Consider the following 13,353-nt stretch of genomic DNA (forward strand, 5'->3'; position numbering starts at 1 on the left):
GTTTTAAAAATTAAAACTAATTTCTTTAATTTGAGAAATAGGAATGTTCAGCTTCCTCCCTCTTTATACTTGTTCTGCCTTTTTAGTTTCCCTGTAGATATACGTGTATTTAATTTTTAGTAATGTTGAGACTCCTTTGCTATTGTCTGGGAAATTTGTCCTGATTTAATAGGAAATGTTGTCTTCTGCAAAACACACATGACAGTAATTTAAATATGAAAATGAGAGTCCCCTCAGTCAAGTGACCATGGATTGAGGTAACTAGATTGGAATTGACTCTTCATTTGAGCACATTTCAGGACAGAGGAGTGGCTGTAAGACAGATATTGGAGGTTTATGGATCTAATTATTAAATATGAAATAGGACCTGAGGTTAGACTTTTCCAGCCTATTCCTGCTTTTTGCAAGGGTAAGTTGTCCAAGATACAAGTTTTCATTGTAAAATTGGCTTATTAGTCTTAAAATATCATATATAGTGTTTGCTTTGTATTTTTTGGTCATTTTTTTCTCCAGTTTTTTAATTGTGAACTGTCTTCTGCTTTTTCTCTCTGTATGTCAGCTCAAGTTCCTCCTTTCTTTGTTCTCTTTGTTGTTGATGCTCAGCTTCCTTGGCCATACACACTTACATGTACAGTTTTTATTACATTGGAATGCAATTTAATATATATTCTATGAGCAGTTTTAGTAAATAAATATTGGTTGATAATGATGGTGATGCTGACTGGTCTTGCTCATTTACGTGGTCTCTACTTACTTATTCTTGTAAAATGCAAACATAAAGTTGACTTTAAAGCAATACCAAAGAGATATACCTTCAGTGTATTTTAGAGAAGAATTTGCTTATGTGCTGTTTTGGGTTTGTTTGTTTTTAAATATATATTTTTATTGATTTCAGAGAGGAAGGGAGAGGGAGAGAGAGAGAGAAACATCCATGATGAGAGAATCATTTCATTGACTGGCTGCCTCCTGCAACGCCCCCCATGGGGATCAAGCCTGCAACCCGGGCATGTGCCCTGACTGGGAATCGAACTGTGACCACCTGGTTCATAGGTTGACACTCAAACACTGAGCCATGCCGGCCAGGCTGTGCTGTTTTTATTCACAAGTAATTTGTATTGTCTTGTCTCTTTTAGGAGGAGAGCATTCCCATCGCTTTATCTGGTAGGGATATCTTAGCTAGAGCAAAAAATGGAACGGGCAAGAGTGGTGCCTACCTCATTCCCTTACTTGAACGGCTAGACCTGAAGAAGGACAATATACAAGGTTAGTTGTTTGTTTAAACTAAAAATGACAGTTTAAATCTTGGAGCTATGTAGAAGATAGATAATTTTTTTAAGTTAGAATTTACATAATCTGGAATTAGTATTTATCCTTTTTTCCCCCCACAACTCTTTAAATAGTTTTCAAAATATTTTTTTATATTATGCAGTTTTGACAATATTCCAGTGATATAGGCAAAGTAAGCTATTGCCTTCTACATAGGAACACTAAGATCATGAGAAGTTAAATTGTTGGATGTTATTACTTAAAAACTATGGAACTGTGATTTTACTTATATGTGGAATCTAATGAACAAAAATAAACAAAATAGAAAAAAACCTATGGAACTGAATTGTTTCTGTGGCAGCTGTGTGTCTGCAAGTTTCCTATAGAAACATGAATCCCTTCTCTTTAAAGCCTTGCGTTTTTGGAATTTTAAAAGCTGAGGCAGTAGGGAAGAAACATTTCGTGCTTGTACACAGAGTAAGCTGAGAGAGTTAAGTTTTCACTTTTAAAGCAGTTTTGTTTTGTTTTAATTTTCAGCTGTTGTGACCTATAATTATAATTTCTCCCATCTTTCATTTACCTACTTTCATGTGATATAAATGAACCTGGGGCAAGAGTTTTCTATTTGGGTGTTTAGACTAGTGAGTCTCTTACTGAAATATTAAATTAGTAAACTTTAAGCAGGTGCCAATTTATAGAGAACCCTTTAAAAGTTTGTAATCGAGAATAGAACAAGACTTACAGCAACATTGTTTAGGAAACGTCTATATCTGGATCACTAAGGGGTTTTTGTTTTAGTCTTTTTTAAAGATTTGTTCATTTGACTTTTTAGAATTGGTTAGGCCTATTATGATTTAATTTTTTAATATGTCTGAGTATCTAGATTGCAAGGAGCAGTATTTCTGTAGCTTCTTAAACTCTTAAAATATATGTTATTTTTTCCTATTTTCTCTGTTGCTTGTTATTTTTCAGCAATGGTGATTGTTCCTACAAGAGAACTTGCTCTACAGGTCAGTCAAATTTGCATCCAGGTCAGCAAACACATGGGAGGGGCCAAAGTGATGGCAACCACAGGAGGAACCAATTTACGTGATGACATAATGAGGCTTGATGATACAGGTAGGAAATAACTCATACAAAGTCGCCTAGCTCTCTAAGTGTAATTTCATACACAGGCATTTCCTTTCAATAACTTATGAAAAATTGTTTTTAAGAATTAATAAGGGCCCTGGCCAGGTGGTTCAGTTGGTTGGAGTGTTGTATCGTGCACCAAAGGATTGCGGGTTTGATTCCCGGTCAGGGCACATACCTAGGTTGTGGGTTTGATCCCTGAATGCAGGAAATCAATTGATGTGTGTGCGCGCGCGTGCCTCTCTCTTTCTCTCTCTCTCTCTCTCTCTCTCTCTCTCTTTCCTCTCTCGCTCCCCCCTTCTGTGTCTTAAAAATCAATTTAAACAAGAATTAATAAGGAATGAAAACATTTCAGTAGAAAAATGAATAAAGGAAATGACAGCCTCATCCAAGAAAAAAGACAGATTGACAGTAATTAAAATGAAAAATGTAAATAAAAACAGCAAATTGATATTGTGCCTTTCTGATTGGCAAGACCAAAAACACATTAGTAACCAATAACATGAGTTTGTGGCAAAATAGGCTGCCTTACAATATAGGAGTATAAATTAATGCAATCTCTATGGTGGGCAAGTTGGTATATTTCAAAATTATGTATATTTTCAAGAATCTTTTTTAAAAAAAGAATTGGGCAAATGCAAGGCTGTTCACTACATTGTGGTTTTGTAGTACTGAAAAATTGGAACAGCCTAAACATTAGAGGATAGTCTGAATGGAATCCACACAGCCATTAAAGAATGAAGCTGATCGGTATTAATTTTTATGAAGGGTTCTCCATGATACATTACTGTGTGAAAAAAAAGATAAAACAAGAATGAAATCTTATAAATAAAATTATACATAGAATATTAGATTTTAATATGGTTTTCATTAGATCAATTACTATAGTCTTCATACTACACAGTTATTTTACATGATTATATCATTTGATCCTTATAACAGTTTCCTCAAGACCATTGCTCTAGTTGAAAGGCAGTCCACTATATTAGAATCCTGCTATGCCTTTTATTATTCATTAGGGATTTCCTAAGAAGGAAGTATGCCCTTTATTTGGAGCAAGTGATTTGGGAACCTTTAGCCCAGTGGTCGGCAAACTCATTAGTCAACAGAGCCAAATAGCAAAAGTACAACGATTGAAATTTCTTTTGAGAGCCAAATTTTTTAAACTTAAACTATATAGGTAGGTACATTGTTATTAACTTAATTAGGGTACTCCTAAGCTGGCCTTTGCTAAAAACGTCCTCAATCTGATTGAGGTACGTTCGCTGAGGTCGACCCCTTCCAACTCTCCCATCCACACTCGTCTTCTATACTTGTTTCGTCTATCTCCTTTAGTTCATCCTCTCTATATGTCCAAACCATCTCAACATACCTTTCTCAATCCTCGACACTACATCTTCTTTCACTCCACAACATTCCCTAAAATTAACTTAATAAACTTTACTTAAAGTTTTAAGTCTTAATTAAAACCTATAGTTAGAACCACTTCTTCAAAATAGACTTGCCCAAGCCAAAAACTGACTTCTGCGCATGGGCCATGAAGTTTCAACCGCACTGTACGTGCACGCCCGCATGTGGTATTTTGTGGAAGAGCCACACTCAAGGGGCCAAAGAGCCGCATGTGGCTCGTGAGCCGCGGTTTGCCGACCACTACTTTAGCCTATCCCATGTAGAGGTGAAACAAATAAGTATATCTTAGTCAACCTAAGATGAAATAGAAATCCATATTCTAAAATACAAATCTTTGTTTCTTTGTACTACAGTAGTCCCCCCTTACCTGCAAGGGATATGTTGTAAGACCTCCCCTCCCCCAATGGATGCCTGAAACTTAGGATCGTGCCAAACCCTACACACACACACATATACATACGTACACATTATAAATTAGGTAAGATATTAACAACAGTAACATAATAAAATGGAACAATTACAGCAATATACTGTAATAAAAGTTATGTGAATTTGGCCCTTCTCTGTTCACATCTACTACTCATAAACTTAATGCCTTTTCCATCTTAACTAAGCACTTACATGTACAGTGGTCCTAAGTTTCCCAGTTTGAGGCATGACAGCAAAACTAGCTAGCACCAATTTCTTTTTCTTCACAATTTCATGGGTAGAAGATTGATTCTCATCATACACCTTAATAAACTCAGCATATAGTTTTTTTCTTATGTAGAGAACTTCCACATTTTCACTTAAAGGAAGCATGTTCTGACTTCTCTTTGGCACCCCCAAATTGCTAGCATCACCACTCTTCACTTGAGGCCATTTAATTAAGTAAAATAAATGTTACTTGAACACAAGCACTGAGGTACAACTATCTGACAACCTAGATGGCTCCTAAGTGACTTAATAGGTGGTTAGCAGATATACTAGACCAGTGGTTCTCAACCTTCTGGCCCTTTAAATACAGTTCCTCATGTTGTGACCCAACCATAAAATTATTTTTGTTGCTACTTCATAACTGTAATGTTGCTACTGTTATGAATCGTAATGTAAATATCTGATATGCAGGATGGTCTTAGGCGACCCCTGTGAAAGGGTCGTTCGACCGCCAAAGGGGTCGCAACCCACAGGTTGAGAACTGCTGTACTAGACAAAAGGATGCTTTACATCCTGGGCAGGTCTGAGTGGAAAGGTGCAAGTTTTCATCACGTTTTTCAGAATGGCTTGAAATTTAAGCCTATGAATTGTTTATTTTGGGAATTTCCATTTAATATTTCCAGACTGCATTTGACTATGGAAAGTGAAACTGGATAAGGAGGGACTACTGAATTCCTAACTCTCCAACAATGCAAATTGACCAAACACAGAATGACTGGTCGCTATGACGCACACTGACCACCAGGGGGCAGACGCTCAATGCAGGAGCTGCCCCCAGCCTGAAGGCTGGTGCCAGCGGGGCACCCCCCCCCCTGCCCCGCACTCCCCATTGCTTTGCTAGGGACCCTACCCATGCACAAATTTCATGCATCAGGCCTCTAGTAGATATATATTTTTAAAGGTTTATATATGTATGCAAGCCTTTACTACATCCTTTTTGCCCAAGCTAAAATTAATGAGAATATGTTTTCTAATCTTGTGTAGTGCACGTGGTAATAGCTACCCCTGGGAGAATCCTGGATCTTATCAAGAAAGGAGTAGCAAAAGTTGATCATGTCCAGATGATAGTATTGGATGAGGTAATGTCTCTTCATTTGCAAAGATGCTATTCTGTATTATTCTGAGCTTTATTTAGAATTGTCAGTGAATGAAGCAAAGGTTCTTTGTGTTTTCCTTATGATCTTCTAATAAACACACGACTTTTGTCAGTTCAAACTAATATGCTTATAAAACATGTTTTGCCCTTTAAAGGCAATAGATGATAGTTATTTGTAGGAATAGTTCAGCCTTGTGCCTTTCTTAGGGATGCCAGATAGTTTGGATTTTATTTTTATTTTTCAGGATGAGAAGTTGTTGAATTACCTCAAACCAAGTTCATGCTAAGTCTCTTTCCATTTAGTGATACATCTTAAAAGGCATGTAATGTCTTTAACCCCTCATTTAGCGTATAATATTTGGTATTTGGTTTTTTAGTCTCTGTTACATGTGTTATCTCACTAGGTAGTAAGTGCCTTTAAGAACTTACTCAGCTCTGTGTCCTTTGGTTCCAGTAGTGTTTTATACATACAGTATATCACTGTTAATATTTTGAAATAAAATTACTTTCCTATTTGGTCAGCGTTTTAGCTAGATAGACAGATCAGGTCGATTGTGGTCTAATTCAGATCAGCTTTTTTTTTTGAGGAATGAGAGGGAACATTTATTTTTCACTCTGTATTAACATTAGGTGCTTTACATGTTTTTTTTGTTTTTAATTTTTGCAACAACCTTGTAAGATAGGTATCCTGTGAAGTTACTGTAGTGAGTACACGTCCTAATTTAAAAATTGTAGAATGTGAAGAATTGATTGGTTAAGCAACCTCCCGTGTAGTAAATTGAAGAAAACAAGATTTCAATCCAAGTAATTTGACTCTGCAGCTTGTACTTTTAACCAGTATACCATACTGCCTCTTTAAAGGAAATCATATTAAAATTCTGTTATGGAATCTGCTAGGATTCCTGCCACCATTTCCCCTGTAGATGGGTATTACAGACTTTCCCCTTCTGAGTCCCTGGGCATGTCTTGGTGCTGTCGGGTTATGTTGTGTAGAGAACTTCGTGTTTACCACCAGGAACGTTCCATGAATGCTCTTGGTGGATGATGCCGTAGTTACTAAAGACCTTGACATTATTTAATTGTTTTTAAAATTGTCTTCTCTTGTACTGCAGGCAGATAAGTTGCTGTCACAGGATTTTGTGCAAATAATGGAGGATATTATTCTCACGCTACCTAAAAACAGACAGATTTTATTGTATTCCGCTACTTTCCCTCTTAGTGTACAGAAGTTCATGGTGAGTGTGAGACAGATGTGCTTGGAAGCAATGCCATCCTGTTTCTCAGGCGCATATCTTCATTCGTAATTATATCTTATTATCAGGCTACAGTTTAGGCTGATTATTTTTAAGTTTTTGGCTTTTTTTTTCAGCTGATTAAGGTTTGTTGTGCATAAATTAACTGAATTTTTAAATAGTAATTTGATTAAATCCTTCATTGTTCACTTTTTGGTGTCAGGCTGCTGACACAGCCATTGATCCTATGTAAATTTATTACAGCATAATCCTGTACACAAAGTACAAAATAGTAACTTAGTTACATATCTGACTGTTAAATCTCACATTTTATTGTAATTTATTTCTTCCATGAAAGATTGTATATTTTTGTTTTCAAGAGAGCTACATCCTTAAAGCAATAGTTTTTACAGACAGATGTATAGGATATATTTTGAGCTTAAGAGATACACTCTGCTTTCACTTAAGAATAAGACTTCTTCTGTTTTATTTATTGTTTGTTTGTTTTCAGAATTCCCATTTGCAGAAACCCTATGAGATTAACCTGATGGAGGAATTAACTTTGAAGGGAGTAACCCAGTACTACGCATATGTAACTGAGCGCCAAAAAGTACACTGCCTCAACACACTTTTCTCCAGGGTAAGGAATAGGTTTCCTGAACATTATCCATTACTTAATTCCAATAAAACACAATTGTATCAGTTTCCCCATCACTTTAAATGTTTAAAAAAAAAAGTTCTTAGCTTTTCCTGAAAAATAGTTTCAGCTGGTCTAAAGTTGATAGGGTATAATTGACACGTCTTAGGTGCTTTTAATTTAATTCTAAAATAGTTTGACCTTAATTAAAGTTGATTCTCATGTTTGCAGTAATTATAGTCAGTCCTCGTTTGCGGATACTGTATTTGCAAATTTGTACTTGCCAAAATTTATAACCACAATCAGTACTTGCATGCATTTGAGGTCATTTATGGACATGCATAATGCGAGGAAAATTTTGAGTCATTGTGCATATTCCCAACTAAGGTCATATTCATGGCCTATTTAATGCCACATCTTTTTTGCATTTTTGTGACTTTTTTGTTGATTTCATTGTTTAAAAGCATAGTGTTAAAGTGCTGTCTAGTGCACCAAAGTACAAAAAGACTGAAGTGCCTCGCAGGGGAAATGTGTATTAGGTAAACTTTGCTTGCACAGGCATTAGTTATGGTGCTATTGACCATGAATAAATAAAGTGTCTTTAAACCAGGGGTCCTCAGACTTTTTAAACGGGGCCAGTTCACTGTCCCTCAGACCGTTGGAGGGCTGGACTATAGTTTAAAAAAAAACTATGAACAAATTCCTATGCACACTGCACATATCTTATTTTGAAGTAAAAAAACGGGAACAAATACAATATTTGTATTTGCATGTGGCCCGCGGGCCGTAGTTTGAGGACCCCCTGCTTTAAACAGTAACACAAAAACAAGGCTGTCTATTGATTCATTGATGAAAATCTCATGGCCAACCCTGGCCAGTGTGGCTCAGTGGAGTGTCATGCTGTACACCGGAAGGTGGCAGGTTCGATTCCAGGTCGGCACGTACCCAGGTTTCAGGTTCAACCTCTTGTCGGGGCATGTGTGGGAGGCAGCCAGTTGATGTTTCTCTCTCTAATACCAGTTTTTTTTGTTTGTTTGTTTTTTTAATTTTATTATTTTTTTTTTCTTGGTCAAAGCAATTATAATCCATGACATACACAATCCCCATTCTATCAGGCAAATCTAATACCAGTTTTAAAAAACACACAGAAAAACTTGTGACCAGATGTTCACAGTAACTACCCTGTATTTATGCTAGGAGCAATGGTTCTTCATTCACTAATTCAGTATTTGCAGCAACTGTTTTGTTTTATTCTTGCTGGCAATTGTGTGCCCTTATGAAATATACTGTACTACAGTAAAACTTATAAAGTATCTGCAAATATTAAGTAAATGAATAGTATTTACAATTTTTAAAGTTTTGCATCTTTTGTGTCATAAGACTCTCTGTCATAGACCATGGTTTTAACATTTGTTTGCCAGTCAATATTTTCAAGGTGTGCAAAGTAAGTAAAGGTGTTTTCCCACTCATGTCTCTCCCCTCATCCCCTGTGCTCAGCTTCAGATAAACCAGTCGATCATTTTCTGTAACTCCTCTCAGCGAGTTGAATTGCTAGCCAAGAAGATTTCTCAACTGGGTTATTCTTGCTTCTATATCCATGCTAAAATGAGGCAGGTGAGTGTCAAACTAGAACTTGCACAGATTTTTAAAACATCTTTTTCTAAGTATTTCTTGGATTTTGTTTTAATGCTCCTCCAAATGTCCTGAGTTTAAGAAGAAATGATTCCTTAGTAGATGAAGGACTCTTCATTTTATCCTCCTGAAGGCCCAGTTTTCTACTATGAAATAGGGGTAATAATACATACTCATCTCATAAGGAGGATTGAGATAATGTACGAATATCTGTCAATGGTCAAGCGTGATACAAATGTCAGACTTTATTCCTTTCTTTCCCCAGGTTATCTCTAGTTTTGCACTATTTAATACAATAGCCTCTAGCCACATGTGGCAATTTAAATGAGTTAAAATCAAATCAAATTTAAATGTTTCAGTCACACTAACCACATTCAAGTGCCTCATTACGTGTCACAATTACCTATGGTTTTGGACAGTACAGACACAACATTTCCATTATTGCCGAGGATTTTACATGTTTAATGTATCTATGAACCTCCTCAACCAAGTACTTTTTTTTTTTACTCTTTGCTTAAGAAAAGGATGGAATCTACATTTCTGAACTTTTTATTTAGCACATAATAAATTAAAAGCTATAATGACATTTTTTTGTGTGTGTGCCTAATGAAATTTCATGAAAAGCAGTTTCTGTAGACTTGTCAAGGTTAAGAACTTAAATTACTTAACTCACATTTGGTTTTCAAAGAAGCTTAATGTCATGGATCAGATACCACCACCATGTAGGCGCCTCGCAGTTAGAAATTATCACAGGAAATGAATGTATTAAACTGATGAGAATATTTTAAAATGGAAGAATTTTGTGCTCAAAAGATAAGCCAGTTTGCCAGATGCTAGATTTATCACTTCCTAGAATCATTGTGTATACTCCATTTTTGTTTTTTAATTGGAAAGTAGTTATTTTAGCTTTTGTATATAATTACTAAAAGGGTAAAACAGATGTTTCGTCAAGCCAAACTTGGCATCGTCTGTTGGAAACATTTTTAAAGGGTATATATATACAAAAACATGGTGAAAATTGTTACTTGAAATCCACTTCAGCAAAAAATATAAATACCTTTGACTTAAAATAAATACAACATATAGAGATGTATTAGTTGCTTATTAATTCCTATGGGAAACCAATTTATGGTGTTTTTTAACATTATAAATATATGTATATTGAATTGGTTCACCTCTCATTTGTGTAAACAAATTTTGTGCAGGAGAAATAGTGGGGATTTGGGGCTGTGTGCCTGAGTTTTGGTCAAATCAAATGCATTGCTCTGTTCCTAGGAACATCGAAATCGTGTCTTTCATGATTTCCGAAATGGCTTATGCCGCAATCTTGTTTGCACTGGTAAGTACTTTTTATTCTCTTTATCCATTGCTTTTTTCCTATTTCTGTTCTGCTGTTTTGTTCTATGTTACGCAACAGGAGCCTGTGACATAGCCTAGCTCACCCTAGTACCACTTCTAGAACTTCTGAAGTAGAGAATGAGCTGTGGTTAACTCCTGAAATCAGGTTCCATATCTGAAGCTGTGGAAGACTGATTTTGGCACTCATGTCCTACCTACCTTCTAAACTAATTTTAGAATTTGTGCGTTTTCTGAATAGTTTTAGCATACACAAAATGAATTATATTGTGAAACCATCTGTGTTTTAGAAATTGCTTATTGTGGCCTTTTGATTTTTTGCCAGAAGCAGACTATTCTGAATTTTGTTATATTTTCACTGCATGAAGAAAAACACTGGGGAGGCAGACAGGCAATCAACTAGACAAAGCAAATGGATTCAGTATCCTCCCGTTTTTTTTGTTCGTTCATTTTTTAAATATATTTTTATTGATTTCAAAGAGGGAGGGAGAGATAGAAACATCAGTGATAAGAGAGAATCATGGATCAGCTGCCTCCTGAACGCCCCCCACTGGGGATGGAGCCTGCAACCCAGGCATGTGCCCTTGACAGGAATCAAACCCAGGACCTTCTGTTCGCAGGCTGACACTTTATCCACTGAGCCAAACTGGCTAAAGCTCCTCCCATCTTTACGTTAGGAATATAATCTTAATACTGGTATAAGATTAATAGTCTTCTGGGTAGAGAGAAAGCCTAGAATTTTTAAAAATTATTGAGGTAAACACATAGACAAATAATATGTATATTATTTGAATATTTACATGTGCATTCAAATCAAGATTTAGAATATTTCAAGATTTGTGTTTTTAAAAATGCTACTGTAGCCGAAACCGATTTGGCTCAGTGGATAGAGCGTCGGCCTGCGGACCGAAAGGTCCCACACGTGCGGTTGACTGGGAATCAAACCCGAGATCCTTTGATGATGCTCTAACCCAGCCGTGGGCAAACTACGGCCCGCGTGCCGGATCCGGCCCGTTTGAAATGAATAAAACTAAAAAAAAGCAGACCGTACCCTTTTATGTTTTAAAAATAAAAAAAATAAAAAATAAAAATGCTACTGTAGAAATAAACTTTGAAATTTTTTAGCAGAGTATTTAATTTACATGAATAAAAAGGACTGTCAAATATCTTCCAGTTTATCTTGTTTCTCTGCCTTACATCTGAAGAACAGTTTAATATAGCTGTGAATTATACATTTATGTTCACATTTGTCATTTGCTATTAAGCATTTCCCTGTTTGAATGAGAATTTTTTTTCTTAATTTTACTTATTGATTTTAGGGGGGCATTGATTTGTTACTCCACTTATGCATTCATTGGTTGCTTCTTGCATGTGTATTGGGACATCACTCTAGCCAACTGAGCTACCCAGCCAGGGGGAGAAATCCCCCCCCCAAATGTTCTTTGTACTTATATACTGATATAAATTATTGTGATTAATGCTTTTTTAAAAAATACCGAGAATATTTTTTTCATTGATTTCTATAGAAGGAGGGAAAGAGAGGGGGCACATCGATTGACTGCCTCCCACACGTGCGGTTGACTGGGAATCAAACCCGAGATCCTTTGATGATGCTCTAACCCAGCCGTGGGCAAACTACGGCCCGCGGGCCGGATCCAGCCCATTTGAAATGAATAAAACTAAAAAAAAAAAAAAAAGACCGTACCCTTTTATGTAATGATGTTTACTTTGAATTTATATTAGTTCACACAAACACTCCATCCATGGTTTTGTTCCGGCCCTCCGGTCCAGTTTAAGAACCCATTGTGGCCCTCGAGTCAAAAAGTTTGCCCACCCCTGCTCTAACCACTGACCAAAGTCAGCCAGGGCAATGGGTTTTATATTTAATCATTACTTGCAAAGTTGCCCTCAGGTTTTTGAAGTACCAGTGCCTTCTTTCTGATTTTTCAGAACAGTGATGTCATTAATACTGAATAACATGTATAAACATACAAACACCTGCAAAGTACCACCCCTTTCTTCAAGCAGCAATGGTTTAATGAATGGTTAAAAGGTGAATAACATTAAGAGTCTAGCCCTAGCCAGTTGCTCAGTGGTTAGAGCTCCAGCCTGAGGACCGAAGGGTCGCAGATTCAGTTCTTGTTGGGGTGTGTGCAGGAGGCAGCCAATCAATGTGTCTCTCACATTGATGTTTCTATCTCTCTGTCTTTCCTCCTCCCTTCCACTCTCTCTAAGAAAAATTAATGGAGCCCTAGCTGGTTTGGCTCAGTGGAGAGAGCTTCGGCCTATGGACTGGAGGGTCCCGGGTTCGATTCCGGTCAAGGGCACATGCCCAGGTTGCGGGCTCAACCCCAGTAGGGGCCGTGCAGGAGGCAGCTAATCAATGATTCTCTCTCATCATTGATGTTTCTATCCCTCTCCCTTTCTCAAATCAATAAAAATATATTTTTTTTAAAATTAACAGAAAAAATATCCTTGAGTAAGGATTAACAACAACAAAAGTCTAAAGCAGGGCCTGCACACTTTATCTGTAAAGTGGTGGCTAGTAAATATTTTAGACTTTGCACACCTTGTTGTCTTGTTACAAGATATTCAGCTCTGCCATTCTAACTCAGAAGCACCCTTAGTATATAAACAAATGGGCATGGCCACATGGCAGTAAGACTTACAGCCCTGGCCGGTGGGTTCAGTGGTTAGAGGCTTGGCTTGTGCACCAAAGGGTCACAGGTTTGATTCCCAGTCAGGGGTATGTGCCTGGGTTGCAGGTTCAACCCCCAGCCCATCAGGAGGCAATCAATCAATATGTCTCTCTCACATCAATGTTTTTCCTTCTTTTCTTTCTCTTTCTCTCTTTCTCATACACATCAATGTTTCTCTCTCTCCCTCTCCCTCTCCCT

The 13,353-nt window shown here is 36.9% G+C and overlaps 1 protein-coding gene across 2 annotated transcripts in view; it reads left to right on the forward strand.

Moving 5' to 3' along the window:
- The window catches only part of DDX6 (DEAD (Asp-Glu-Ala-Asp) box helicase 6), a 31,670-nt gene that overhangs the window by 14,007 nt on the left and 4,310 nt on the right, over positions 1-13,353 (forward strand). For both annotated transcript variants that reach the window (XM_014539021.1, XM_005856778.2), the window contains exons 4-10: positions 1,134-1,263; positions 2,239-2,385; positions 5,488-5,582; positions 6,712-6,834; positions 7,343-7,471; positions 8,966-9,082; positions 10,376-10,439. In XM_014539021.1, the coding sequence (XP_014394507.1) occupies positions 1,134-1,263; positions 2,239-2,385; positions 5,488-5,582; positions 6,712-6,834; positions 7,343-7,471; positions 8,966-9,082; positions 10,376-10,439 (805 nt within the window). The remainder of the gene's footprint in view (positions 1-1,133; positions 1,264-2,238; positions 2,386-5,487; positions 5,583-6,711; positions 6,835-7,342; positions 7,472-8,965; positions 9,083-10,375; positions 10,440-13,353) is intronic.

Source organism: Myotis brandtii, unplaced genomic scaffold (assembly GCF_000412655.1).
Source record: "Myotis brandtii unplaced genomic scaffold, ASM41265v1 scaffold105, whole genome shotgun sequence".
NCBI lineage: Eukaryota > Metazoa > Chordata > Mammalia > Chiroptera > Vespertilionidae > Myotis > Myotis brandtii.